Genomic DNA, 27,349 nt, shown 5'->3' with positions numbered 1-27,349 from the left:
GGGTTAGGAAGGATTTTTTTTTTTTACCTCTAGGACAGAGTGGAATGGATTGGGGGGATTTTTTAATTTTTTTTTGCCTTCCCCAAGTGTAGACCATAATCTTTTCCCAGGATCCTTTGAGCATATATTAAATGACTATTTCCCTGGCATTGCAGTCACAAGTCCTTAGCAATGCCCTCATCTCCCCTGCCTTTACCCATGGCCTATTGTTGCATGCTGTTGGTGCTTCAAGGATTGTGCCTTGCAGTTGTGTGTGAGGGGTTGAAGTGGCAACTGTAGGGATTCCTTGAGGAAGTGACTGCCTGTGAACACAAGGATGGGGCTCAACGGCCTGGGAGGCCCCTCCCAGGCCTGTTTCTTATAATTATATTTAAAAAAAACAACAATTCTTAGTGACAACTCTCAAAAGGAAAAGCAAAAAGAAAACCCCCAAACTCCAACAAAACCTGGTTTATTTACAAAGGAAAGAACACATACCAACACCACACCCCATCTGTAAGTATTTACAGCATACAGAAGAGTGAATGTGCAAGGGCACAAGATGCAGGAGCCAGGCCTGGAGACACCAAAGGAGAACTGGCAGAAGGCAGGGGAGGGGGGACTTTAGGGAGGCATTAGCTTAGCATCTGATGAAGTGAGCTGTGGCTTACAAAAGCTACTGCATCTCTAATCTTGTTGGTCTTTAAGGTGCCTACCCTGCCTTCTGCCTGTCTGCAGACTAATACAAGTAGCTAGCTTTCTTTGCTCAAAGAAGAATTGAAAAGGTCCTAAACTACCAGGCAAGGGTTAAAAACTGTAGATGAGACTCTGATAAGTCAGAAGACTAAAAGAACAGAGATCAAGTGTGATAGATTTAGCTTGGGCAGACTAAATGGAGGGAAAGTCCTGTAGGGACACCTCTTCTGTAAGAGGAGCCTGTAAAGGACAAACAAAGCTAGTTCCAGGAGAGTGGCTGTGACCCTGAACCTTGGTAGCCAGAGAAAATGAGAGATGCCATTACTGATCTGGCTGGTAAAAGTATTAAAGGGATAGGTTGGGAAGCAGAGCAGATTGGCTCCCTCTGCTGGAATGTGTGTTCAGAAACGGCATGGGGATTGCAGCTAACTTGCTCTGGAGGCAGCATTTGCCAGAACAGAGAGGAGCTGGAACAAGAGAAAAAGCAACACGTCAGAAGGACTAGCTGGGGCATGACACAGTGTGTCAGATCCCTTCAGGAATATCTTACTGGGGCACATGGGTTACAGCACCCTCTCCCGCCTCCCTGGAATGATCCTAGTCCAGATTTCACAGGACTTGGGGGACTGTCCCATCTGTTGCACAAGGCTATTTTTTCTTGAGTGATCCCTTGAGCTTCTCCTTCCCCGATGATCGTTGCTTTCGTACTTTCTCCTCTTTCTTTGCTTTGGCATTTTCCAAGTTTTCATAGAGTGTTGACTCTTCCTTTTGCCTGTAAGACAGGGAAAGGGCTGGGCAGAGCTAAAGAACCTGGCATGTAGGTGGAGAGAAACCGGACAGAGACCAAACAGGAGGGAGGGGAGGAAGGACAGCAAAGACAATGAGGGAACAGAGATGGGGAAGGGTGGGAAGGGAGGTGTGAAGAGGCCTCCCACTCTTACTTGGAAGACTTCCGTGAGACTTTGCCATGGGGGTTCTTCAGAGCAGGTGGGTACATGATATTGCCATACTCAGACTCAATGGCTTTTCCCTTCTGAGACTGCCAGGGACAAAAACAAGAGAAGAGAGGTCTGTAGGATGTGAGGGAGCACAGTGTTCCTTACACTAAACTGCATCATGGGAAAACAAGGCATGGTCAGTGAGTAAATGGCAGCTGCTCCATGTCCTTAGTGCCAAGCTCAGGTGTGGAGAAACAGAATATGGTTCAGCTGTGATGAATAGCCTATTCAGGAGCACAGCAACCCTTAGGACTGTGTGCGGCAATGGATCCCCTCTTACCTGCATGACTTCTAGCTTCTTCTTGGTGGTCTCTATGTACTGACAGATGGCCACGTAGATGAATTTGTACTGGGCCTCAGTCTGCACCATTCCCGACCTCTGGGCCCTCACCATCTGAATGGTCTTCTGGATATCTATGTCACAATCCAGCCCTGTAGGTAGAGAGGCCATTATTAGTTAGGAGCTCCTGACCTCAGTCCTACACCAAGTGTCAGTCTCCCGACTGAGGTTTCCAAATAAAATCTCAACATAGCCAAATCCCAGCAGGTTCTGGAACAGGGGTGGGCAAAATATGGCCTGTGGTCTGGATCTGGCCTGCCAACCAATTGAATCTGCAATGCAGGCTGGTGCCCACGTGCATTGCAGGTCTGCATTGATTGGATCTGGCCTGCAGTGCTCCACATAGGGTTGAGCCCCACCCACTCCCACCTGGGGCAGCTGTGCCATGCCCCAGCCCCAGCCAGTGTGTACAACTTCCTGGTGCAACTGCTCCCAATGTGGCTGCAGCTGTTTGGATGCTACTCTGCCCCCCTAGACTCCAGTGGCTCCTCTTTCTCCTGCTCCTGCTGCACTACTCTAGGCAGGGGGGAAGCTGCAGCCAGGCAGCTCCTGCCCCAGTGCACAGGGCTCCAGCTCCTGGCCACCTTACACTCCCTTTGCCTGCCCAGTGCAATAAGCTGCCATCAGTGGCTGGGCAGAGTGGGTGAAGGGTGGCCAGGAGCTGGAGCTAGACCTGGAGCCCTGCACATTGAGGCAGGAACCACCCAGCTGCAGCTTCCCCCCAGCCCAGAGTGGCACAGCAGGAGCAGGAGGTGGAGGGGCTGCTGGAGGCAGAAGAGAGCCAAGCAGCACCCAGGCAGCTGTATCCATACCAGGAGCAGCCATGCTGGGAAGCTGTGTGTGCTGGCTAAGGCTGAAGCCTGGACTGTCCGGTGGGTGTGGTCTGCCCTGGGTGTGAGCAGGCAGGGCTTGGACCCTTGCAGGGGCAGCTGTGGGCTGGATGAGGAGGATGTGGACTGCACCTGCACTGCACTGCCTGGACAAGATGTGCTACACGTATCCCATGCCCCCACCTCCAGCATCTAGCTTGTGGGCAGCCCTCCACATACCCACACATCCCCCTCAAACAAAATACACTAGAATAAGACTTTGTATTATAGCAGATGTTTGATTTTTTACTATGTAATTTGTTTTTTATATCTTCTAAAAGATTTTGTGTGTGCAGCCCTCAACAGATCACCAAAACTCATTAAATGTCCCACCAGCCAAAATAATTGCCTATCTCTGTTCTGGTACCTGTATCCCCATATTCTCTTTTGCCCCTCAGCCTCCCAGTGCCAATCAATGCTGCACAGATTGGTTAGTTATATCCACCAATGGGAGCACCAGCGATCCAACTACTGCTACAGCCAATCAGCTGGTACTGCCAGACTACCACCAGCAGGCCTGGGAGAAGCAGCCTTCTCCATCTTTTGCTCAATAGTTGCATTCCTGTGGGTAACAGGATCTTTGACATAGGGACGTGGCCACCCATCCACTTCCCTCCCTGTCTTTTAAGCCCTTGGACTATTTATGTAGAAGACTTTTTCCTTCTCAGCAGATCTGCTATTTTTTAATTAGGGAAATGGCTATTTAAGAATGGTGGAAAAAAACTAGAGTTGGGATAGTGCCCTGCCAGACAAGTAAATGCATTCTCACAGATATGTGGGGAGTCCTTTACCCTTGGTGGCGATCGTGTCCACTATCATATCGATGACAATGATGGTTCCGGTGCGGCCAATTCCAGCACTGCACAGGAAGGCACAAGCAGAGGTCAGAAACTGGCAGTATCATAGACACAGTGTTTACCTTCCTGGTGCAGGGAGGATGATTTTTGGTTGCTTTATGCTGCACAGGCAGTTCCCATACCCACCTGCAGTGCACCAAGATGGGTCCAGCATCTGGGATGCTCTCCTGTTTCTGATTGATCTGGTCCAGGAAGCTGAGCACCCCTCCAGGCTCACTGGGAACTCCATGGTCCGGCCAGCTCAGGTACTGGTACTGCCAGATCTCACGCACCAAATCACACTAGGGAACAAAAACATATAATGCTGTGGAAGGCCACTGGCCCTTGAGGGCCTCTCTCTTCCCAGCACAGACCTGAAGTGACAGCAGCAATGCATGGAGCTCCTGAGGTTCAGCCACTCCTTGGCCTCTCTGTCAAGGCTGCCAAAGCAGCAAGGTAGGATACTGAGGGTTTCTCTCTCTAGGATCCAGACTGAGAGCATGTCAACATATTTCACAGACAGTGCTGGCAGAGAGAGGGAACAAGTCCTAGCCACAGCAGTCTTATCACTGCACTGGAAGGGGGGCCCAGGAGACTCTACTTTAGCCCCACACTCAGAGTCTAGGCAGGATTCAGGTCTCATTACTTCTGCCTAATTCCTCCTGAAGTCACTCATTAAGAACATAAAATGTGCCATGCTGAACCTGCTCAATGGTCCAATCTAACCCAGTGGCAGAACCAGATACATCAGAAGGAGACCACTAAATGCTGAATGTTAGTATATCTAGAGGGATCTATCCCCTGTTCATTACCCTTGTTCATATCCACCATCATTGGTTTAGAGATGGCAAAGGAAACATCTCCAACTCTTTTGTTTCATAGCTATGAACAAATCTATCAGCCATGAATCTGCCCAGTCTGCTTTTGAACCTGGCTATACTATTTGCTTCTAAAACCTCCTGTGGCAGCTACACATTAACTACATGTTGTAGAAAAATTTACTTTCTCTTGTTAGTTTTAAACCCATCTCCTACTAATTTCAGTGGGTGCCACACAGTTCCAGTATTCTGGGACTTGGTAAACAACAGTTTCCCGTTCACTTACTGATTTTAAATACCTCTATAAAATCTCCCTTCATTCTTTGCCTTTCCAAACTTAGCCTTTTCAGTCTCTCCTGGCAGCTGCTCTGTAGCCCCAATCATTTTGGTTGTCCTTCTCTGTACCACCTCTAATCCTGCTACATATTTCTAGAGATGTGAAGAGTAGAACTGTATACTGTATTTGAGACGTGGGCACACCATAGAGATTTGTACAGTGGCATGATGATGATCTCCATTTTGTTTCCAAATCCCATAATGATACCCAATAGTTTATTGGGTTTTTTTGGTCGCTGCTGCACGTTGAGCTGACATTTTAAAAGAACAAGCTACAACGATGCCAAGGTCTCATTCCTGAGTCATAACAGCTAGTTCAGAACCCAGCGTTGTGCATCTGTAATTAAGGTTCTTTTCCCCCCAGGTGCATTACCTTGCACTTGTCAACACTGAAGTACATCTGCCAGTTTTCTGTCCACTCACTTAGCTTGGTGAGATTTTTTTGCAGCTCTTCTCCATCAGTTTGGGATGCAACAACCAGAACAATTTTGTAACATCTGCACACTTAGGAGATTTCAACCTGTAGCCCCATTTCCAAGTCACTGATGAAAATGTTGGACAAAACCAGGCCCAGCAGAGATCTCAAAGGGGAGTCCCTCCGGATTTTGGACCTCCCACCATCCTGACAAGTGACCATTTAGCCCTTCCCTTTGCTTCCTATCTTGTAACTAGTGCTCAAAATTCCTCACTCTAAAGGCACAGTTACATTTCAAGGCCCAGAGGCAATTCCTTCTCTGGGGCTGGACACTCACATCATCGATGGGTGCCAGGGAGAGCTGGCGGAGCTTGTATTCCTGGGTGTCATGTTCCTTGCTGTTAGTCACGCTGTAGGGACCATACTTCTTGGTGCTGCCCTCCTCTGGCCAGTAGGGGACGCACTTGTTCTGTGTAGAAACAAAAAGAGAGGGTGAATGCTGAAACTAGACAAAAATCAGGGAAAAATCTCAATGCAGAAAATTAAAAAGGGCAAAGCAGGGAGGGGCTGGCAGGAAACAAGTCGGGGAGCTGGGGGGGAAATGGCAGTGAGAACAGTTCCTCCATGCCACTCACCCTCCCTTTCTCCACCTCCCGGGTGGTCATCACAATGATGCGCGTGTTTTCCTGCCACATCATCTGCCAGAAGTCATTGACCGTGGCATCCAGGCAGCCCTGGCTGGCAATGTAGCTCTTGGTGCGCTCATCTGGGCTGATCAAGGTGTTCTGCAGGTGAGCAATGGACAGAGGTAGGTCAGTAAGCTACAAGATCTGGGTGCTCCACCAGCACACAGCAGCAACATGTTTGGAGTCTCACCTGGACGTAGTTGGCATTGATATAATCTGATCCAGGGATGTTTGGATCCCTGCCCTGGAGGACTACCCGGGTGTGATCAACTAGGGGAGAGATGAAGGATTAATAGAGCAGCATGGGATCTCTCCCTTCTTCCCCACCAGCCATGTAACTTGGGTCTGGCACCAGCAGCATCCCATAGGACCCCCCTAACTCCACCCTCATGCTCACTGGCACTTGGCAGCATATCTACCTGGGGCACTGAACCTACTAGTTATACTTATTCCCTTCACCCTGAAGCTGAAACCAGCAGTCCCATGTAGCCTAATTTCCACCATCCTGAATCAGTTCAGTGGGTACTGCAGTTCCAGTGTCTTACCAGCAACTCAGACAATACCAGCCAGTACCCACACCTCTTCCCTTCTGCACTGGACCAGGCCAATAAGCCAGTCTAACCTGATGTTCACCTCCACTCCCTATACGGTAGATGATACATCACACTGAGCCCCAGTGGCCTCAAGTACTCAGACAAGTGCCCTTCTGGAGAGCAAATAATCCCCAACAAGGCTGAAGTTTCCCTGGGAGACTCTCAGACAGGGTCTTAAGATTTGTTGCTGCCCCTCTGTCTGGCAGTGCCCTCTTCATCAAAGCAGAGAAGTGCAGCCTCCTTTTCCCAACAGAAGAGCAGAGGAAGGTGAGACTCACAGGGCAGGATGTTCTTGTACCGATTCTTGCCCTTGTTTTCAGGCCTCTGGCCTTCATGCCGGTCATAGAGATTCTTGGCCTCCTGCTTTTGCAAGCTCTGAAAGAGGAAGCGAACAATTATGGAGTAGTCACAAGCTGGCATAGAGGGGTGGGGAAAACCTGGAGGGAGGAAAGGCAGTCTAGAGTTGAGGGCACCAGCCAGGGACATGAGGGATCCATGTGCAGTTCTTTGCTTCCCCACAGACTCTCTGCTTGAGCTCAGGGAAGTCACTCAGTCTCCCCAGGCCTCCATTCCCCATGGGTAAGTTGAGAGTGCTTTTCTACATCACAGAGGTGCCGTGAGGCGACCAGCACTAGCGACTGCATAGCACTGATTCTACAGCAACAGGGACCACAGATGGAGACCTCTTGCATAAGAATACCTATGCATAGGGTGTAATGCCTAGATACAAGGGGGCTGAATCCATGAAGGGGCAGAGAGAGAGAATGAGACAGGGACCAGTGTCTCCCAGAAGGACATGGAGGCCTCACCTGCACCACTGTAACTTACATCAAATTCCTCCCAAAATCCAGCCTTGGCTGTCTCTTCAGGAAGGCTCCGCTTGTTCAGTTCCTGCACCCTGTTCTCAATGTCAGCAGCATTCACTCTTGTAGCATAATAGGGCTGAGGAAGGCAAAGGAGAAGAGTAAGTGTAAAGACATAACAGGGATGGAGCCAGTTAAATGGCAAAGTCCCCTTTTTATGCAGCATGTGTGGCGGGGGGAGGGGGGAGATGCTCAGGGTGGGACAGAGAGCAAAGCCCTCCAAAATACAAAAATAAACAAGACCTCCATTTACCTGCTTCAGGTACACAAAGGTTCCAGATACCTCTTCAATTCCTATCTTCTTGAAATGTTCCACTAGATCTGCCAAACTGTCAAACATCTCAGCCCCTCCAACTGTGTATCTCCCGTTCTAGAGTGAGCAAGGAAGAGTTATGTCTCTAATGCTCCTGCTTACTGTTCCTACACAGGTTTTTATACAAGGTCAGGGAAAATGGTTATAATGGAGTATAAAAGCCTGGGTGGGCCCCACCCTATGAACTTGAAGTGCAGCACGTCCTGTGGTGTAGGTCCCACCCACCTGGCATGATGGTCAGATGAGAGCTGGTTCTGAATGCATCAAATGTGCAACATGTTAGACTGACCCCCCCCCCGGTGCCCTGCCCACTAGGTGAAAGCCCAGAGAAGTCATCTTCCCACAGCCTATTTTTCCCCATAACTCCTCTCCATGCTCGGCAGCGTTCCACTGGATGGAACACAAGACCTAGCAATAGCCAAGTGGATCCTCTCACTGAGCTAGTCTCAGGGACCTTGCCAAGGTTGTCCTCTTCTACAAGACTCCTCAGCCTCTCATCACAGCTCTGAACTTCCATGGTGTTGGTGAGCTCTGCAGCTCATCTTGGAAACTTCTTAAAAAGTCTGAACATCTCTGCAGAGCCAGAATGGCCAGAAATTACAAATGTTCTCTGTCTCCACTGCATCCCCCCTCCAATCACCCGCTGTTTCCTTCACATCACCTGCTGTTTGGATGCATAGTCTCTCTGATAAAGCTCCATATTCATTTTCACTTTCAAGCAACCTTATACTGGCCTACAAGACTTTGTACACCTCTGTTTCCTTCACCCCCTGAAGTCCCTCACAGCCCTGTCCCTCTCCTACAACTACTTTAGTGTCTATCAGGACACCTTCCTCATCTTGGGTGCAGCATAATCAGCGATATCCTACAACCGCTGCTTGGACCAGGCAAGGAACCTTGGGCATGGGTGGACTTAGGATTTTGAGAAGGGGGGGTGCAGGTGGTGTGGTACATCATCAGATATAACACATACATATTTATCTCCAGTTAATATGCTAGGGTCCTAGGGCTAGATTATTTTGTTTAAGATCAAGCCAAACCAAATACAACTTCACTGAAATGTGCATTAATTTGCTTAATTATATATAAAGTTTAAAAAAAACCACAACCGACTAGTCAGAAAATAGTCAATACAGTCAAAAGATATTGTTTCATTAGTCCTGTAGTCATTAAAATGAAACATATTTCTCTTATTGAGATTAAAACAAAACCTTCCTGAGCAGCTTGACAATGTCTCCAGTACTTCACTGAGTCATTTCTATACCTGAGTTAACACTATGATACCTGAATTATGGTTTTTAGCTAAAGTTAAAAAACAGGCTTCAGAGCTGTAAAATAGAGGAGAGACTATATGAGCAATGGCAACAAGACAACTAAATTGCATTAGGAAGGATAGTTTGAATAGTGGAACATCAGACCATTAAAAGAGAGGGAGGGTCACTAACACCTGTAGAGAGAAATTATCAGGAATCTGGTAGATTTTAATGAGCCATGAAGTCAATTGACTCTCTCAGTGACGTCTGAATAGAAATGCCACAATTCCTCCCAGGCAATTGGTTTTAAAGTTTGGGTAGAAAAGGAATCAAAGGTGTGGGGAGTACAACCACACCACTACAACCCCCCTTAGATCTGCCCCATCTGTGGATAACAACGTTAGTCACCACCTCCCTATGCATGTATTACACAGACATTGTAAGATATCTTTCACTTTCCAGAAGGACCTATATCTTCCTGGTGGTGAGAGAGAACCAAGCAGTGATCAGCAGAGAAAGATGTCTTTCTTTCACCTCCCATTTGTGTCCCGTCCCCCCTGCCCTTGCCATCCTTCTCACCTCACACATGATCTTGATATGGGTGACTTTGAGCCGGATGCCAGGGGTACTGGCAGCCCCAGGTGGAAGGGCCTCAGCCCCAGGTTTGGGTTGGTCAGTCAGGACTGACAGAACGAAGTCACCAGGTTTGCTGAGGCTCTCTCGCACCAGGAAGGTCCAAGGGATGGCCTTGGCCTGGAGCAGAGACTCAGCTGCTGAGCCAGATAGATGCCCATGGTACCACCTGGGGGGAAATAGGAGAGAGTCAGATGATAGCTAGGGATGTGGAAGAATGGAGAGGATATTGGACGGAGGTGATAGACAGGCACGATAAGAGTCCAGGGAGGAGAAGGGGAGAGGGTCAGAAGGAAACCAAATGAGGGACAAGACCCTGAGCAGAGGCAGACCAGGAGGGGCCATGAGATAGAAGGAGAGGGAGTTGCAAGGCGATGCATGGAAGGTGTCTGGGACCAAGTGAAGCCAAGAGTACAGGAGTGCCTGGACCTTGGGAAAGGAAGAAAAGAGAAAGAAAGGTAGGACATGTGAGCCTGAGCTGTGGGGTAGCCAAATGGGAGACGTGTAATAACCATGTGACATGCAGGGTAAGGTGCTAGTAAGAAACAAAGCTGTATTTCATGGCTTGGACCTGATAGTAACACATAGGGGTCAGCACTCAGCCCAAAGAACCACCAGTGCACTGCTGGGCATGGCAGGCGGATGGTATCCAGGGACTCCAGTAACTATACAGGAAGCATAATACAAAAACAAACCAATACCCAGTGCAACCTGAAGCAAATGCAATCAGTACAACAGCAGCGACCAGACCGGGGTGCCTATACTCAATGGTCATCAGAGCAAATAACCTGATAAAAGGGTTATTTTGGACTTCCACTTGGTATCTGTCAGGACCTCTGATCTCTGAACCTTTAATGGCTTTCTGATCACACATCCACTTCCTATTTCCACAGTGGTTCCTTCTTCAGTAACTTGTTTGGCCTTTGAGGTGGATCTGCCTGCTTGCCTGCCCATGGTAGCCAATGCCCGTGACTTGGAGAGGGTGTATGTTCCTACCCCCGGACTATAAGGCCTCTCAGCAGCATTCTGTCTCCTCTCAGCACAGTGAGCTAGTGGCAATCCCTTGCTGGTGCGCATATGATGTTCCTGCTGTAGGACTGATCTTCAAGAGCGCCTCTGGCACCATATCAGCGCAGATGGCACCACTGGTGACAAGCGTTCCAGCTCCTCCCTGCTTGGGGTGAACATTTTCTCTCACTTACAAGAGGGCGACTCTCCAGCTCCCTTGTCCCAACCTTTTTTCTGGTGCTGTTTCTGGCTCCATGGCTTTGGCAGCCACTGCAGGGTTGATGGTTCCTGGCGGCAGACATTTGTTAGATGGTGGCACTAAGGTTTCTGCCTCCTGGTGAACTGGTAACAAAGGGTCCTTGTGAGGTGAGTTGCTGTGGTGTTAGATCATTAAACCTAGAACGCTTGAATTTGCCAGGACATTGTCTTAAGAAGGCCTCCAGCTTTTGGCTGCTTTACCAGCTTCTCAGCGACATCACCAGGGCCAGAGGCCCAGAACAAGGGGCTGTTGACACATAACATGCAGGGTTTTAACAACCTGAGCAGTTGTTTGCTAGTGAGAGGATCCCAGGTAGTTCGAGTAGGGCTGAGCCCACCTCAGGCCATAGGCAGTCAGGCCTCTCTTGTGCCTTCAGTGGCTCTGTTGCATTCTGGTTCCTGGGCTGACACCTGGTAGAGGATGTGGATGGTTTCTTCACGAGAGTGGGCACTCAGGCCAGGCTAGAATGGTCACTTCCAGCTTTCCTTTCCCCATGGTCCCCAGCTAGTAGCCAGCTGTTCAATTCAGGATCTCCAGCCTTGTGTTGCATTGCAGTGCCACATGCTGTCCCCTGCGCAGAATCCTGCCATTTCGTCTGGACGGCCCCAGTTAGAGCAGATGCTAGGAGATAGCAAAGCTCCAATTCTTCCCCTTCCAGCTTGAACATCTCTCTCAAGTGCTTGTGAGCTCAGTTGTTCTGTGTTTCTCATCGCAGCTTGTCAAATTTTGCTTCAAAAGCAGGTAATCCCTGACTCCTATTCAATTCAAACTCCTCTTCCTATTTCCACCAGTCACAGGCCATCTTGACTACATAACCCTCCCAATGGATCTGCACTTCACACAATGAAAATATCTATACTTCAATCAAAGTGTGACTGCAGCTCTTGCAGACACGCCCAATGTAGGTTTCGACTGCCGAAGATGGGGTAGTATGGCAGCAGGATGCTCAGCCTAAGCTAACTGTGTGAGTGCTCACCCCCCCTTCTTGAGTGGGTTTAGCAACCTAAATCAAGAGATTCGCACTGTCACAACTCCACTGCTACCAGTAGATCCTTGTTTAAAACTAGTTTGGCTATGCCCACACAACACTGCAGTCACTTATCCTTAGTCAGACCCTTAAGTAGGAGTTTGAAGTTTAATGCTGTCATTCAGGAGTCCAAGCGATGCTCTGGCCTAATGGATTCTGTATTGTAGACTCCATTTGTTCATAGTCTATTTGTCTCATGAATAGTTTCAGCCTGTAAACACATTTCTGGAAGTACAGACAGCCTCACACAATCCCCAGCATTTCTTCTACCACAGCAAGGGCCTGTAGTAATTTAGCACTGTGGATGAACTCGTTACAGAGTAGTCTTTGAGCAACTTGGGGACAATGGGAAGTATCCTGAAAGCAGGAGTGGCTGTATCACTAGAAAGCCATTCAGCTTCAGTTATGAGACCAACTAAATATTTGCAAAAAAATATTCTTTATTTGCAAGCTTTCAGACACGCTCACCCTTCCTCAGATGTAGGAGAATGCAAAGACTGTAAAATTTCTCCAAGGTGGAAATTAAAAGTTTTTATCTGAGCCTAATTTGCACAAAATGAACTATTCCAACCAGGAGATCTTACACCTTCAGCTCTCCTGTGAAATACAAATTTTCATTTCTACCTAGAAGAACTTTTACAAGCTTTGCATTCTCCTATGCCTAATGAAGGTTGTGTGCACCCGAAAGCTTGCAAATAAAGAATTTTTTTTGCAGCTATCTAGTTGGTCTACTAATAGATATTGCCAGGGCCATCCCTACGGGGGTGTGAATCAGGGCAACTACCCCATGCCCCATGCTTTGGGGGCTCATGGAGCTGGGCAGAGCAGCGGTGGTGCAGAGCTGGGCAAAATGGTGGCTCTGTGTCCAGCCACTTGCTGCCCCCCTCCTCCCGGCCACTGATGCTGCAGCTTCGTCGGGTCCGGGGCCCATGGGATCAGCGCGGGGGTGGCACCCTGCATGGGACGATTTGCCCTGGGCCCCACACGCTGCTCAGGTTGCCTCTGCATATCGCTGCTACTACGAGTTCTGATTCCTTTTGCCTGTAGACCAACCTGGCTACAATCTGTATCTCATTAAGCTTCAGTTATTTCTGGACAGCATTGTGCTTTATTTTCCATTGATTATCACAGGCACAGAGAAGTAGGTGGTTACTGACCCTTGTGACATGACAAAGATACTATCTTTTTTCTTTACCCTAACCCTCGTAACTAGATCAGGACATGGGTTTCTGCAGAAGATGTAGAAAGCTGCAGCTCTGCACTAGCCAGCCTGTGTCTGATTCCTTCCCGCCCTGGGGCATCCCCTGGCCTGAAGCAAGGTTCATGTTCACCTCATGTCAAGGCAGGGCTGGGGTTCTAGCTGCCAAAGAGTTAACTACTCCCTCCTGCCCCCCTTCCTCCCCCAGCTTAGGGAAACCACGTGATGGAAAATCTCTTGGGGAGAGAGAGTGAGAAAGGAGCTTTCGTAAGAGCTGGGGGGAGGGAAGTTTCCAACCGCAGTGGGGAAGGGAGGAAGCAGCAGAGCCACGGCCCAACGGCCTTGACTGGAGGGGACAGAAACACCAAGCAGCATGCACGCTGCCCCCCCAGCACAGGGCCCCAGCCCTGCCCCTGTGTGAGCTCGGAGGACCTGCCTGCTCCCCAGAGGGGACCCCGTCTGCCTCCCCGAGTGAGCATGACCCGGGACCCCGACCCCGCGCTGGGCAGGCCAGGGCTGCTCCCCACGGCAATGGATCAGCAGCACAACAGCGCCAGGGCTGGGAGCACAGTACAGAGCAAAAACCAACCTCATTTGATTTAGGAACTCAGTGTCGGAGACATATGCAAATAGGGGAGAGGAGGAAGACCAGGCATAACAGGAACAGCCAGGCCTGTAGTCTGTCTGCAGAGCTGTGCAAGGAGCCCAGGATGGGAACAGCATGGGTTGTGGGTCAGGACAGCAGGGTTTGCACGCATGGCATTGTCTTACACTCTAGGCGGTTTCAGACTTGTTGCTAACACCATCATTTTCACTTTTAGCAACATGATATTAATAGCAAATAGGCAAAGGAAGCCCAAGTCACTGAATGTTAACAGGGCCCCTACTAAACAAACTACTTCCTGTCCTTGACATACCCTCACCCTCCTGTTTCACCTGTAGTCAATTAAAGGGCATTTCTGATGTTGGGGGCATTGTGCCTGGCAGTTGTGCACAAGGGTTGTTCCTGGAGTTGTTAAGAGCAGGTTAAACCAACACTTGTCTAGGATAGCTAAGACAGCAATGCTCCTGCCTCTAGCAGGGGGTGGGGTCAGACTGGGTGACCTTGAGGGCCCTGCCACCTCCACTTTTTATGATGCCAATGAACATCAGATACCTCCTTGCAAAAAGGCACTGAGGGAGGGGTCCCGGGGAGTCTTGTGCCAAGAGAGTGCGCCTCCAGGGTATAAACAGGGGAATTTCAGCAGGGCTAACTCATGGACCAGCAAATTCAAGGGACTGGTGCAGGAAGGCTTTGGGGAAGGCATTAGCCTCCCAGGCACAGATGTTTTCTCCATACCTCTCTGTCGTGGGATCTGAGCAGTTCAGTGGATATCTCAGGTCTATGACAGTCCCATCTTTATCCTGTAGTGAGCCCTGCTGTTGCGTGTAATACTCCACCAGTTCAGACAAGGTTGCAAACTTCTCCCCTCCATAGAGGTCATAAAAATCCCCAGTGTTCTGGATACGGATGTGGGTCACCTGGTCACCTACCCTGAGGGATGAGGCAGAGAAAAGTCTGGTGAAGGAGGGCTGTGGGAGTCAGAAGAATGGAAGGGACAAGGTACAGCCCCCAAGGTGTCCCAGGGTGGACTGTGCAAGCAGGGCTAGGGAACTGGAGGGAGGGTCACAGAGAAGCCTCTAACATATCCCTGGGGTAGCATAGGGTAGAAGGGCCGAGATGCAGGGAGGAATTCATGGGGCTGGAAACCACAGTTCAGTATACACCTTGGGAACACTGCAGGAGTTCAAAGTATTCCACATGCTCCAGGGATAGCAGACAGCGAAGTGCGAGTGACCTACCTGACAGAAAGGGAGAAATCTCCCTGGTTCTTTCGACTGGGCCTAGCTAGGAAACTTCCATGAACTCCCCGCCCCTTTAGCAAGGCCTCAGCATCTACTCCACTTAAGTCACGGTGAAACCACCTAGGGGAAAAGAGAAAAAAAGGTAAGCATGAGCAAAATGGGGAGAAAGAAAGGACAAAATACAAAAATACACAGGCCCTGTGAGAGGTTTGTGTGAAGAGCAGCATGGCCTCTGCCAGGCACCGAGAAGGGTGCTATGAGAAGTGATGACATGCAGTGCAAGCAATGGATCCCAGGAGGACCCCAAGGCAGCCCCAAGAAAGGCTCTCGCAGGAGTCAGGTGGGAAGCAGCTAGTCGAGTGATCCTCCTTTACCCACCCCACCCCTGTTTTCTTGGCTCCTCTCTTACCTCACCATCGTCGAGGCAGAATGAAGAGAGGGCTGAGTAGTTACCACCAAAGGAACTTGAAAAGTGTAAAGAGAAGAGGTTTTAATGCCGGCCAGAAAAGGGAAGTCTGATGTCTCTGCTGGAGTCCCCGGCACCAAACTCTCTCTGCGCAGCTCTAGTTCTGGCCATCTACCTCTCGCAGTCCATCTGCCTCTCAGCGTTGCTCTCTGCCTCAGTCCATCAGCCTCTCTGACTCTGTTTCCCCTTCCTTCCTCAGCTTGCTCACTCCCTCCCTGTTGCAGGCACAGATAGAAGCAAGACAAGTGCGCTGCTTAGACGGCGCACAACTCAGGGAACAGGAAGCATAGACGAGGCATCAGCTCCTTTGCCCTGTGCTGCTTTGCACGAACTTCTGCTTCTCCTTTTGTGTTTTTTTCCCCTCCTCAGTTATTCTTGGTTTGTTTTGGGGAGGTGTTACATGCAGTTCCTTTGGTAAGCTCCTCCATGGGCCGGTCTTTTGACTATGTAAGCCTTCCCCTGCTTACACAGTTAATAGCACATTTCCCACCAACGACAAAAATTCTTACAATGGTGACAAGCAGATCACACCAGCATTGAAACCTGCCTGGGCCCACAGCTCCAGGTAATGCAAATAGCAAATGCTTCCCCTTCCACCCAACAGTTCAGTGCTCTCCCTTCTGTGATAGGGTTGCCACAGATCAAACCATCACTTGCAGGTCTGGGAGCAGCCAAGGCTGTACTTATCTTTTCTCCACTGTCTCACTGGAAATCTGGTGCTCCTGAACACCTTGCCAGCATTCATTAAGTCATCCTCACCGTACTCTAGTGAGATAACTATTAACCCTATGGTCCCTGTGGGAACCTAAGGCACAGGGTCATGCCCCAGAGGAATTCTGTGGCAAAGGTGAGGACCAACACCAGGTTTCCTGAATCCCAATTTAGGACTCTAACAAAAAAACAGTCCATTTACATGGTCCATGGCATCAACCTTCTTTCCAGAGAGAAGTGCAAGAGCTTAGTATCATCAGCCTGGGTTACAGCTCAGAGTGCCCAACATATAACTCGATAACTAGGGGGCCCATGTAACAGCAGGTGCAAACAATATGGGGCCTGCAGAGTCCAGACACAGCATGCTGAGGCTGACGTTGTGGAACTGAAGAAGTAGAAAGAAAGAATTATTGATGGCTACAGCATATGTTCAGAGCCAACCCACATCAGGACTGAGGAAGCCAGTCTTGTGACAGAGAAAATGTCAAAGAGATGGGATCCACCTTTCAGCAGAAGTAGAGGAGTAAAACTGATTTAGCCTCATCCTCCAAAAAAGTTGCTCCATCCCCTGGGGCAGGGGAACCGCAGACAGGTAGTGGTGTTGGGAATTTGATTGTTAGAAATATAGCTGGAGATTTTCTAACTAGGTGGAAAGCTGATGGATCCTGCAAAACACACTACTAGTGATTGCTGAAGAGGAGCTTGTGGTCATAACAGATACTGAAACAATGACAAAGAGAAGTGTTGGAAATGCATCCAGGAAGCTGAATTTGATTGTTAGAAAGAACACATGAACCTCAGTAGTAGCTTCCCCTGAAATATCTCTATTTCATACAAAAGACCAGCAAGGCAAGAGAAAGTCCAGTCTCAACATACATATATGAAAGTAGTAACACTACTTACCTAGATGATGAGGAATTTGTGGAATAGGGAAACCAATACAGGAGGAATGAACTGCACTTTAGCCAAACCAAAGTGATGCTGCTGGCACAGAACAGTCATCAAGTTTGGGGATTATCCAAACTGCTCTTCCACAGCTGGGCATTTCAGTTCAAATAAATTTTGCGTTTAACCTTCTTCTGTTGCGTGCAGATCCTGGGGAGCTGAGCTATGCCCAATAACTTCAGAAACATCTATTAGGACTGGGGTGGCCAGTCTGTGTCTGGGGTGCACACGAGAAGTATGAACAGCCTCTGTGTGTAACACAGCAGACTGGAGAGAGGACAGCAGACAGGGTAGGAAGCAGAAAGCAGTAAATCAGGCAGGGAGCACAGGGCTGGGAGCAGAAAGCAGAGCAGCCAATCAGGCAGGAGAAAGGGATCAGAGAGGCACTGGGGGAGGGTGCGAGGCTAGTTTATGGCAGAAGGCTTGGCCCCCATCATATTATGGCAAACAACTGTGAGCAGAGCAGCCCATCTGTTAAAATCCATATGGATACAAACCCCAACTCCTGTGACAACAAATATGGTTGCACTACTGGCCTCCAGCTCAGCAAAATGGTGATGTAGAACAAAGAAGCTACAAAATTTAATAACATGCCACTAACAGGTGATTTCAACTACTCACATGTGAACTGGGAAAATATAAGGCCAAGAGAAGCAGCAACTGGGTACCTTAGAGGATTGCTTCCTGGAACAATGAAGCAGAGCCAAGGAGATGTTCTTAGTTGAGTTTTATAGACTTAGACTGAGAGGCGAGTGTGATGAAATTACTAAATAATGGTTACCATAATAAAATTAAGCTTGTAAATTCAGAAGTTTTAAGGCCCAAAAGAACTGTTCTGTTCATGTAATCTGACCGCAGGCTCAACGTAAGACAAAGAAATTCACTCAGGGATCTCTGCATCAAGCCCATACCAAAACTAGTATAGGAGCAGTAAATGAACCAGCAGGTCAAAAATCTCTGAAATTAAAGGTAAAGAAATGAGGTTTACCAGGAAGGGTATTTAAGGTACTTAAAAAGATTTCCAGAATAGAGGCAGACCTTTAAATAAGAGAGAAAGCAGAAAGGTAAAGAATAAGCCAGAGTGGCTAAATGGCAAGGGCCAAGGGGTTCTTTGAACCAAAGAGACGTCCTTCAGAACATGGAAATCCAAGGCCAGTGTTGTCAACAGAAAGTGGCAGATACTGCTGCAGGGAAAAGGGAACTTGAGAGAGGAAAGAGTAGCCCAAACAACGGAAGATACACAGTCAAATAAGTCACACACCCCTGCCCCCTTCCCCCCCCCCCACACTTATATCACATGCAGGAACCCCAGGCAACCAGCAGGTCTGCTGGTCCCCCAACAGCTGAAAGGAACAACTGAACTGTTATAGAAGAGGAACTTCCCTGAATGAGTCTTCACCACCAAGAACCTGCTGTTTTCAGTAATAAAATTGAGGCAGTCAAAGACTGAGTTCTCAGAAAGAAAGACGCTCTAACAAACTGATGAGTAAAGAGGAAGAAGGCACTGAGAGTGGATGGTCCATCCACAAGGTCTGAGACTGCAAAGAGGAATATGCACCTTCTTGCGAACAATATGCAACCTCACTAAGTGCCCTGGACGGCAGAAGATGGAACCATCCTTTAAAAAAAGTCACTAGGTGTGATTCTCCTTGAAAATCACATAGTAAGGACCCTTATTTCTTCCAAGTTTCCTGGTATAGAAGGAATAATTAAAAACAGAATTAAGCTCCCATTGCCTCCTACTGTGGAAGGGAAAAACCAAGACAGCTTCTGAAAGGGAATATGGGGCCCATGTGCAGTCTCTTTCTGCCCCTAACAACTGTGAAACTATGAAACACCCTTAGAAAGATCCCATGGCACCCTATAGTGCCATGGCACCCTAGTTGAGAACCACTATGCTAGGCAAAGTACACACATGTCAGAGAAAGGGGCAGCTCCTGACCCTAACCAGCTTATGGGCTAAGTAGGCAGAAAGAACAGGAGGGAAACTGAGGTACAGAGAGGGGAAATTACTTGTCCAAACTGACAAAGCAGGTCAGTGCCCAGCATTCGTGTTTCATAACAACTGGAATAGTGAAAGCAAAGCATATATATACCAACCAAATATATACCATTTCTCATCACACAAGAGCCAAGGCAATTTCAGTGAAACTGAAAGGTAAAACCGATCCAAGGAAAAAAATGTTACACAAAGCTATTAATCTGTGGACTTAATGCAGCTAATTATTTCTGAAGCCCAGGGCACACAAAGGATTCACGTACGGATTAAAAAAACCTAGGGTGTGTCCTGCTCTTTCGTCTGTACCAGCCTGTCTGGAAGCTCTCACAAAGGATACCGGACAATGGATCATTGTGCTGATCCAACCTGGCCAGCCCTAGTCCATGCTCTGCTGGGTTCCTCCCTCCGGTGGGGAAGGAAGATGGTGGGAGAGAGATGGGGGGCAGAGAAGGGAGGGCATTCCCTTGTGTCCTCAGGGGGATGCAAGGAAGGAGAGGCCCCCCCAGGACTCACTGACAGCTGTACCGTGTGACATTTAACTCCTTGTGCGCTGGGTGTGTGTGGGGGGAGGGCGCCTAGATTCCACACCCCACTGCAGAATTTCCATCTCACTTGTCATTTGGTTTCCAGACATTTTGAATGCAGAGAAACCTTTCTAAACGTGAATCCCGGCAGTGCTGCTGGAGTAAGGATATATTTACACTCTAGTAGTTCCTGGCTAGCTTGAGCTGTGCTAACAGTGCAGCCATGGCAACGCAGAACTCAGCAGGGATGAACCACTCAAGTACTTAGCTCCTCAAACAGGCTTTGCAGCACATGCTGAGTTCTGTGCTACTGTGGCTACGTAGGCACTGGGCTAGTAAGCCTAAAATGAAGCCAGCTATGCACATTGCATAGCTGTCATGGCGAAGCAGATGAAACATTCAGATGTGTATCAGAGCTTGAGGACTCTGTGCCCCGTCCTGGGAGGGGTGTAGCATCTGGAGGGGGAGAGCAGGCAGGACTGGGAGCCAGGACCCCTGGGCTCTATCTGGAGCTCTGACTTTGACTTACAGTGTGACTGGAACAAATCCTTTCCCTGCTGTTTCCCCATGTGTTAAATAAGAAAGATGACCTGCATCCCCACTGCGTACAAGCTCTGTGAGGGGATGAGGTCACAGGAGCTGTAGAAGAGGACAGAATTATTGCAGCAGGTCTCTCTTTACAAGGGTTGGCAATAATACTGACACCCTGCTGAGCACCATCCTCCCAGCCCCTTACAGTCCCAGTCCTCTTAAGGCATCCATTTCCCTCTAGGATCTGCCTCTCACTTCCTATATTTTTTATTTCTCTTATCAGCCTAATTTTAAACCTAGGATCTGAAAGGCAAGAAACAGCCAACAGTGAAACACACTCACCCACAGGACGACATCAGGACTTTGGACCCAGGGGTCCCCACTGAGAAGGAAGTGCTAATAAATGCTGGAGGGGTGGCCTTGCATCAATACTTAGCCAGATATTCCTATTGAAGGACAGAGAAACAACAGTGGAAGCATCAGTGACATTTTAACAACTCTCTGGAAGCAGCTGAAGGACCAAAGGATCTACAAACCCAGAGAGAGGAGCAGCCTCTGAGGGCTCTGGGGAACATTTGGCATGGCTAATTCCATAGACCCTGGAAGGCAAGTCTTAACACTTCTAGACCCGGGCTGCTAAAAGCTTCCTGACTGAATGGCCTCTAATCTCGATAGGAAAGACTTGGCAATCAACTTACCTCCCCAGCCTTGGATGTCCTCAGAAGATCGATCACTGTTGTTGGGGGGTTGGGCAGCAGGAGGAAGAGACCCAAGATTGGGCAGCCAGGTGCAGGTGCAGGGCAAGAGGCTTCCTTTCTACTATCCGTAAATCACTTCCTGATTTGTAGTTAATGAATAATTGAGGTGCAGGGGGAGCAGAGGAAGAACAGGCTCAAATTGAGGGGGCAGGTGAATAGGTGAGGAACTATCTGCTCTTCCTGCTTCCTCTCTACTAAGTATGTCCTTGGCTATTTGTAACTGAAAGGCAGAGAAAACAAAAGTGAATAGCTCTGATCACCTGCGAACGTACCAGACTTCTGACTCTTTTCCCTTGCAGTCCTGGCCTCCACAAACACTGCTCTCTCTGCCTAAGCCTCCAGTCCAGACTTGCAGCTACCCCTACTGAAAGCTCCTCACGTGTACATTTGAATTCCAGGGTTGAAAAAAAGAGTCCAAAGACACTTGCTGTTTCCTCACTTTAAATGTTGGAAATTAACAACATCAGATGAAATGCAACAAGGACAAGTGCAAAGTCCTGTGTCCAGGACTGAATCATGGACAACTGGTGACACCTTAGTCAGGGGCATGGGGGGTGGAGGGGAGTGGCCGTGGCACTTCATCCAGTGCTATCAGAAGTGGCTGTGGTGTTTGCAGGGGGGCACCGGTGCTCCCACCTTCCCCGCTGCATGCCACCTAAGCAGGGAGCATGGCCTGTCAGGGGGTCCACCAGCACTCTCAGGGGGTGCATGTGCACCCCCTATGCATCACCACTGGACTGAATAATTGCATGTACAAATACAGACTGGGGAATGACTGGCTAGACTGCAGTGCTGCTGAGAAGGGCCTGGGGGTTACAGTAGACTATAAACTAAATACGAGCCAACAATGTGCCCTTGTTGCAAAAAAGGCCATAGCATACTAGGTTGTATTAACAGGAGTGTTATTTGCAAATCAAGGGAAGTGATTCTTTTGTTCTGTTTGGCACTGCTGAGGCCTTCCTGGAGTACTGCATCCAGATCTTGGCCAAACGCTTCAAGAAAAATGTGAACAGTTTAGAAAGAGTCCAGCACAGCAGGGGTGATGCGTAGGGGGTGCACACAGATGCTCACGCACCCCCTGAGCATGGAGGTGCACCCCTTACAAAAAGGTGCTGCTCTCCGTGATTCCCTCTGGCCGCCACAAATGCTGCTAGTGGCATCTGCGGGTGGTTGCTGACCCCTGGTCAGCACTTGCCACCCCCCACCCCACCCGCTGCTGACAGCACCAGCAGCATCTGCAGGAGCTCTCCTGCTTACTGCTGTCGCGCTCCCGCTACTGCTGCCGTGCCCCACCCAGCTACGGCGGGCACGCATTGTTCATGCAGCACAGAATAAGAAAAATGAGCAAGGGCCTGAGAAACATGACTTAGGGAGCTGCCCAAAATTACTGGAGCTCTTAACCCCTGGGTTATCCCCACATGTTAACACCTTAAAGGAGCTTTAAGCACTGGTTTTGTGGCTCAAAATTATGCCACTCCAGGGCGGGATTATCTCTGATCCACACTACCCAGCTCCTAGAATCACAGAATCATAGAAAGGGAGGGTTGGAAGAGACCTCAGGAGATCATCTAGTCCACCCCCTGCTCAAAGCAGGACCATCCCCAACTAGATCATCCCAGCCAATGCTTTGTTTAGGTGGGTTTTGAAACTCCCAAGGATGAAGCTTCTACCACCTCTCTGGGTGACCTGTTCCAGTGTTTTACTACCCTCCTAGTGAGAAAATTCTTCCTAATATCTAACCTAAACTTCCCTTGCTGTGATCATTGCTGTGACTTGAGATTGTTGCTCCTTCTTCTGTCAACTGCCACTGCTGAGAATAGCCTGGTTCCACCCTTTTTTGAACCCACTTCAGGGAGTTGAAGACTGGTATTAAGTTTCCTGTTCTCTAAACTAAATAAGTAAAATTTCCCCCAGTCTTTCCTCATATGTCATGTGCCCAGCCCCCTCACCATTTTTGTTGCTATCTGCTGCACTCTCTCCAATTTGTCCTTTCTGTAGTGGGCGGCCCAAAACTGAGCACAGTACTCCAGCTGTAGCCTCACTGGTGCTGAATAGGGGGGAATAAACACTTCCCTTGACCTGCTGGCAACACACCTACCAATGCAGCCCAGTATGCCGTTAGCTTTCTTGGCAATGGGGCACACTGCTGACTCATATTCAACTTATTGTCCATTGTAACCCCTGGTCCTTTCTGCTGCCCAGCCAGGCAGCCCCCAGCCTGTGCCAGTGCATGGGATTGTTCCGTCCAAAGTGCAGGACTTTGCACTTGTCTTTGTTGAACCTCTCCAGATTAATGTTCCATGAAGGTGTGGCCACTCTCCACAGATGTGCTGCCCAAGCTGAAGTCCTCCAGTATCCCAGGATCTCTCATACCCCACCCATGGAGCAGAGATAGAAGCCTGTCCTGGCTCACAAGCCCTCTTGTGGCAGTTCACAGCTACAGCTCCTAGTCCTGCCCCTGCTCATCAGGCCTCTTGTCACAGCTCCAAGCTAGCACTAATGCTGATCAACCTTTGTGTAGCTCACAGCATAAAGTGTGGCAAGGCCCTTATAAGGAAAGGCTGAACAAGTTAGTGTTATTTAGTCTGAAGAAGAGAAGACTGTGGGTCAGGGGTGAGGGGAGCGGTTGATAACATTCTTCAAACACCTGACAAGGGATCCTAACAAGGCTGGCAATGGGCTTTTTTATGGCTGTAGGGGACAGAACTAGGAGCACAGACCTCAAGCTGCAGCAGAGGAAATTTAGGTTGGAGATTAGGAGGAACTTTCTGACTATGAGGTTAGTCAAGCAGTGGAACAGGCTACCTAGAGAAACGGTGGAATGTCAATCCCTGGAAATTTTTAAGAGGTTAGATGGACACTTGGCTGGGATGTTTAGTCAAGGATGATCCTGCCTTGAGCAAGGGAGGGGCTGGATTAGCTGACCTCATGAGATTCCCTTCCAGCCCCACTTTCTAATATGATTCTAATGTGCCAGCAATGCAGAAGCATAAGATTACTAGGTGTAAACAACTGCAACTCAAAGTATTTTTCTGTCCCTCATTTCAGGCTATTGCCACACATTAGCCATTACACAAGGGTGTGATCTACACATTAAGTGTAGCAGCAGGTACAAAACAGCAGGGTCCCCTAGTGTAGACACAACTCTGCTTGCAGGAGGAGTTTTTCTGGCCACCAGGATTAAGCCCCTCTGCACCCAGCCTTCTGCCTCTATGCCAGGGCTATGTCAGCAGGGCTACATTGGCTATAGCATAATATTTTCTCCTACCCTGTAGGCATCAGTGCTCTGCCAGTGGACCCCTGTAACATGGACAAAGGCTACAAGAATAAACTGAGTTCAAGAAGCTTCTAACCAACACATTTGAACAAACATAGTTTTAGATCTTCTAACCTTATAAAGAAACATAACAGCACAAAGCTGTTCAACTGTTGGCCCATGAGAAGTTAACATGCCTCCCATACTGGCAGGACTCTCTGGGGCAGGGCAGCATGGCAAGGAGTATGCTGCCTGTTGGATGCTGGCACGGGGGAATTCCCTGCTGTGGGGGAGAGGTTCTTGCCCATGTGGTGGCAGCAGCAGGGCAGCTGGCACAGCAGTAGCTGGAGACTTGCTCATGTGGCAGAGGTCCCAAGGTGCCCACATGGCCCCCAGGGCATGCTGCCTGTATGGTGTGTAGCCCAGGGCCTGCAAACTGTGTGGTGTGCAGCCCCTGGCTGCTGTGTATCTGGCCACCCCAAACTGAACACATTTAAAACCACATTCACCACTTGTGTTCAGCAATAGCGCCACATTACTGTGTTAAGTGCTATCTGCACTAGCATGTTAAAAGCTAAGTGATTATTAATTTGCTTCTAACACAACCTACCCTACACAGAGCTGCAGTGCCCACACCTGCCCTTTGACAGGCTGGGGTTAGGCATATAGCCCTGGACTCCTTGTTCCACCCCTGAATGGTTTCACTTGGTTCCACCCTCAGAACAAAAGCATTCCCTGTGCTGCAGCCATGGCACTCAGTATTTCAGAAGTCACCAGGTACCGAATCTTTACTCCCAGGCAGAAGGGTTGTGCCCTGGGGGGGAGTTATCTCCTCTCCATTTCCTGGGACCAGGCTCAGGCAGGATGCTCTCAGAGCAGAGCTACAGCAGGACAGGACTGCTGAGGAAGAAGCAGGAAAGCAAACCTCCCTTCTGCCTCATCATCATCCATTGGAAGCAGCTTAGGACACAGACCTGGGAATCAATGGGACCATTCTTACAACAACTTTTATTCACAAGCAGAAGCAGCACTCTCTGTCTCATGCAGGCACATAGAACACACCACCGCAGACACACAAAGCAGCTTCTGAGGTTCTGGGGCACGGGGGCTTCTTGGGCCCCACCTGCAGCTGGACATGGTGGACCTGGATACTGGGAGCCAGCACCCTCACACTTGTGCTCAGCTGGAGCTGGACAGGGTCCCAGATTCATGAGGCTGCCACCCCGCCTGTCCCCGACCCATGTGGGGGCAGCGTCATGGGTGGCAGGAACATGCCTTTCAGCTTCCCAGACATGCTGGCGATCTCTGGGTCCTGGGATTCATAGGATTTTATCAGCCGGGCAAACTTCAGGACCCCTGAGAGAGAGAAAGAGAGAGGGGGGAGGGGGGACACAGCTGACCGGCTGGCCCTCTGCCAGGCAGCCATTCCCCAGGCCTAGCAGGACACCCCTGGCCACGGGGGATAGCGGGCAGGGACCGACCCCACCTTCCCCGTCGCTGCTGAAGCCGTAGGCTTTGATGACGTCCTGCTGGATCTGCGTGGCCACGGGCAGCAGGAATTGCAGCATCTTGCCCATGTCGTTGCAGGCGTTGTCCCTAGCCTCGTCCAGGCGCTGCGCATTCTCCGGGGCGCCGAACGCCTTGAGCACCTCGGCCAGCACCACTGCGGGCAGGACACGGGCGTGGGGGGCGGCTCGGCACCCACCAGCCCCGCCGCCACTGCCCGTCTCCGAGCGAGGGGACGGGGGATGCTCACCTTTGGCTTGCTCAGCGCTCAGCGGCGCCGCCGGGGCCGGGGCCGAGGCCGCCATGGGGCGCTGCAGGCTTGACATGCAGACGGTCCGAGAGCTAGGAGCACAAGCACCTACCGCCGCCTGCAGGGTCGGAGGATCTGCTGCTGACGCGGATCACAGCGCCTGGAACAACAGCGCCGCCCCTGCTGAACAGCCTACCAACCCGCCAAGACCCTGCCGCCCACTGCCTTTAGACGCGCTGGGGCCCCTCGCGGCGCGAGGGACTGCTGGACAAATACTAAAAGAGCTGAAATCACTGCCCAGTTTTTTCTACCCCCCGGAACCCCAGCCCGACCAGAGTGTTACATAGGTTAGGGTGACTCCGGCTGTAAGTCTCAAACCCGCTCCGCAGGTTCGCGGGAGGCTCCTGAAACGAAGCCGCCTACCCTGGAAAATGTTCGCAGCGCCTCGGCGGCTCCCCGTACCCCCCCGCCCCGCTGGCGCCGCAGCCCCCGGCTTCCAGCCCGCGCCCAGGCGAGCTCGCCGGCATGCAAATGACCCGCCTTCCCATTGGCACCGAGGCGCGAAGCCCCGCCCCGGCCGTCCGCGCCCAGCAAGTTTCGGCGGCACTGGTTGGAGGCCCCGCCCCCTCCCCCACATCTCCGTCCAGGTGCTGTGCTGCGCGCTCTTGGCCTCTCTGGCCTGGTCTTCCAGCTGGGGCTTCACGCGCCCCCATCCATAGCACGGGCCTAGTGCTGGGGAGGGCGCTGAGCAGGCTGTGCCCCAGGGGGCTCTGTGCCTCACCCCCCAGCTCACCCCACCTCCTGCCAGGCAGGGCTGAGGGGACACTGCCCTTTATGCCTCTGCCTGCCTCTCTGTTTGGCTCCCCCGCTGCCAGGGCCCCCAGGCACTTAAATGAAAACCACAGAGTCCGTTTCTGGAAGGGTTTCGCTTTGTTTGTTTGTAAGAGCTTCATATTTATATTTTATATATAAATTATTAGAATGTGTGTTGGGGGTTCAGAGCGCATGGAGGACTTCATTGGGGTGTTGCCCCAAAGCTCTCTTTCTTGTTTTTCCTTTTCTCTTTTTAATGTTTTAAGTAAATATATATATATTTATATATATATATGCGTGTGTGTGTATATATATAATGTATGGGTGTGTATGTGTGTACATATATATACACACACGTACATATATACACACACACACAGACAGACTGAGATATACAACTGTGAGATCAGACACGCACGTGGGGACTGGGAAGTCACACATTGCTACGCAAAACTGCCACGTCTAATGGGATGTGCATGGATTAAAAGTACATCAACTGGAATAAGTGAGGGGAAAGAGGCAGCCACCATCTTGAAAACAGTCCCATGGTGCTTTGCACCTGCTGGCCATACCTGTTCCCTCGAGGTGGGGGAAAGCACAGCCACCATCTTGAAAACAGTCCCAT

General features: G+C 49.9%; 2 protein-coding genes and 1 non-coding gene across 10 annotated transcripts; all 3 read right to left on the bottom strand.

The window, feature by feature from the left end:
• Window positions 1-435: 435 nt before the first annotated feature.
• Window positions 436-25,005, bottom strand: PTPN6 (protein tyrosine phosphatase non-receptor type 6). Of its 5 annotated transcripts, XM_090055441.1 has the most exons (17): window positions 20,840-25,005; window positions 20,484-20,587; window positions 15,375-15,646; window positions 14,963-15,085; window positions 14,460-14,654; window positions 9,575-9,797; window positions 7,683-7,799; window positions 7,395-7,508; window positions 6,845-6,941; window positions 6,164-6,243; window positions 5,923-6,072; window positions 5,625-5,756; window positions 3,866-4,020; window positions 3,674-3,741; window positions 1,954-2,105; window positions 1,617-1,714; window positions 436-1,447 (listed from the first exon to the last, which is right to left on the bottom strand). In XM_090055441.1, the coding sequence occupies exons 3-17, from the start codon at window positions 15,380-15,382 to the stop codon at window positions 1,324-1,326; spliced, it is 1,836 nt and encodes a 611-aa protein (XP_089911567.1). In that variant the 5' UTR covers window positions 15,383-15,646; window positions 20,484-20,587; window positions 20,840-25,005; the 3' UTR covers window positions 436-1,323. The 5 variants fall into 5 exon arrangements, with proteins under 5 accessions (XP_089911567.1, XP_089911550.1, XP_089911559.1 ...); XM_090055424.1 differs by lacking the exon at window positions 15,375-15,646; XM_090055433.1 differs by lacking the exon at window positions 15,375-15,646 and having other exon boundaries at window positions 21,172-25,005.
• A 139-nt stretch (window positions 25,006-25,144) lies between these two features.
• Window positions 25,145-26,451, bottom strand: C1H12orf57 (chromosome 1 C12orf57 homolog). 4 transcript variants are annotated; one of them, XM_090055473.1, is made up of 4 exons: window positions 26,335-26,451; window positions 25,912-26,071; window positions 25,642-25,818; window positions 25,145-25,511 (listed from the first exon to the last, which is right to left on the bottom strand). In XM_090055473.1, exons 2-4 carry the CDS (start codon window positions 25,985-25,987, stop codon window positions 25,363-25,365), a joined length of 402 nt encoding a protein of 133 aa, XP_089911599.1. In that variant the 5' UTR covers window positions 25,988-26,071; window positions 26,335-26,451; the 3' UTR covers window positions 25,145-25,362. The 4 variants fall into 4 exon arrangements, with proteins under 4 accessions (XP_089911599.1, XP_089911616.1, XP_089911607.1 ...); XM_090055490.1 differs by having other exon boundaries at window positions 25,912-26,029; window positions 26,335-26,440; XM_090055481.1 differs by having other exon boundaries at window positions 26,255-26,386.
• LOC149874041 (U7 small nuclear RNA) lies at window positions 26,149-26,207 on the bottom strand. The gene has a single exon (XR_016440087.1). It is a non-coding gene; the product is annotated as a U7 small nuclear RNA (small nuclear RNA).
• Window positions 26,452-27,349: the final 898 nt, after the last annotated feature.

The sequence above is a fragment of the Crocodylus siamensis genome, chromosome 1 (genome assembly GCF_052110815.1).
Source record: "Crocodylus siamensis isolate JL-2025a chromosome 1, ASM5211081v1, whole genome shotgun sequence".
Lineage (NCBI taxonomy): Eukaryota > Metazoa > Chordata > Crocodylia > Crocodylidae > Crocodylus > Crocodylus siamensis.
Note: the sequence above shows the minus strand (reverse complement) of the source record. Positions and strands in the feature narration are given on the sequence as shown.

What these genes read in the sequence shown, in the direction of transcription:
- PTPN6 (XM_090055424.1), bottom strand. An exon ending in CCCTGGCACCCATCGATGAT is followed by an intron (nt 4,021 to 5,624) that starts GTGAGTGTCCAG and finishes TTTGTTCCCTAG; the next exon opens with TGTGATTTGGTGCGTGAGAT. An exon ending in CCCATCTTGGTGCACTGCAG is followed by an intron (nt 3,742 to 3,865) that starts GTGGGTATGGGA and finishes CTTCCTGTGCAG; the next exon opens with TGCTGGAATTGGCCGCACCG.
- C1H12orf57 (XM_090055473.1), bottom strand. Translation starts at nt 25,987, where the DNA reads ATGTCAAGCCTGCAGCGCCCCATGGCGGCCTCGGCCCCGGCCCCGGCG. An exon ending in GAGCGCTGAGCAAGCCAAAG is followed by an intron (nt 25,819 to 25,911) that starts GTGAGCATCCCC and finishes TCCTGCCCGCAG; the next exon opens with TGGTGCTGGCCGAGGTGCTC. An exon ending in CTTCAGCAGCGACGGGGAAG is followed by an intron (nt 25,512 to 25,641) that starts GTGGGGTCGGTC and finishes TCTCTCTCTCAG; the next exon opens with GGGTCCTGAAGTTTGCCCGG.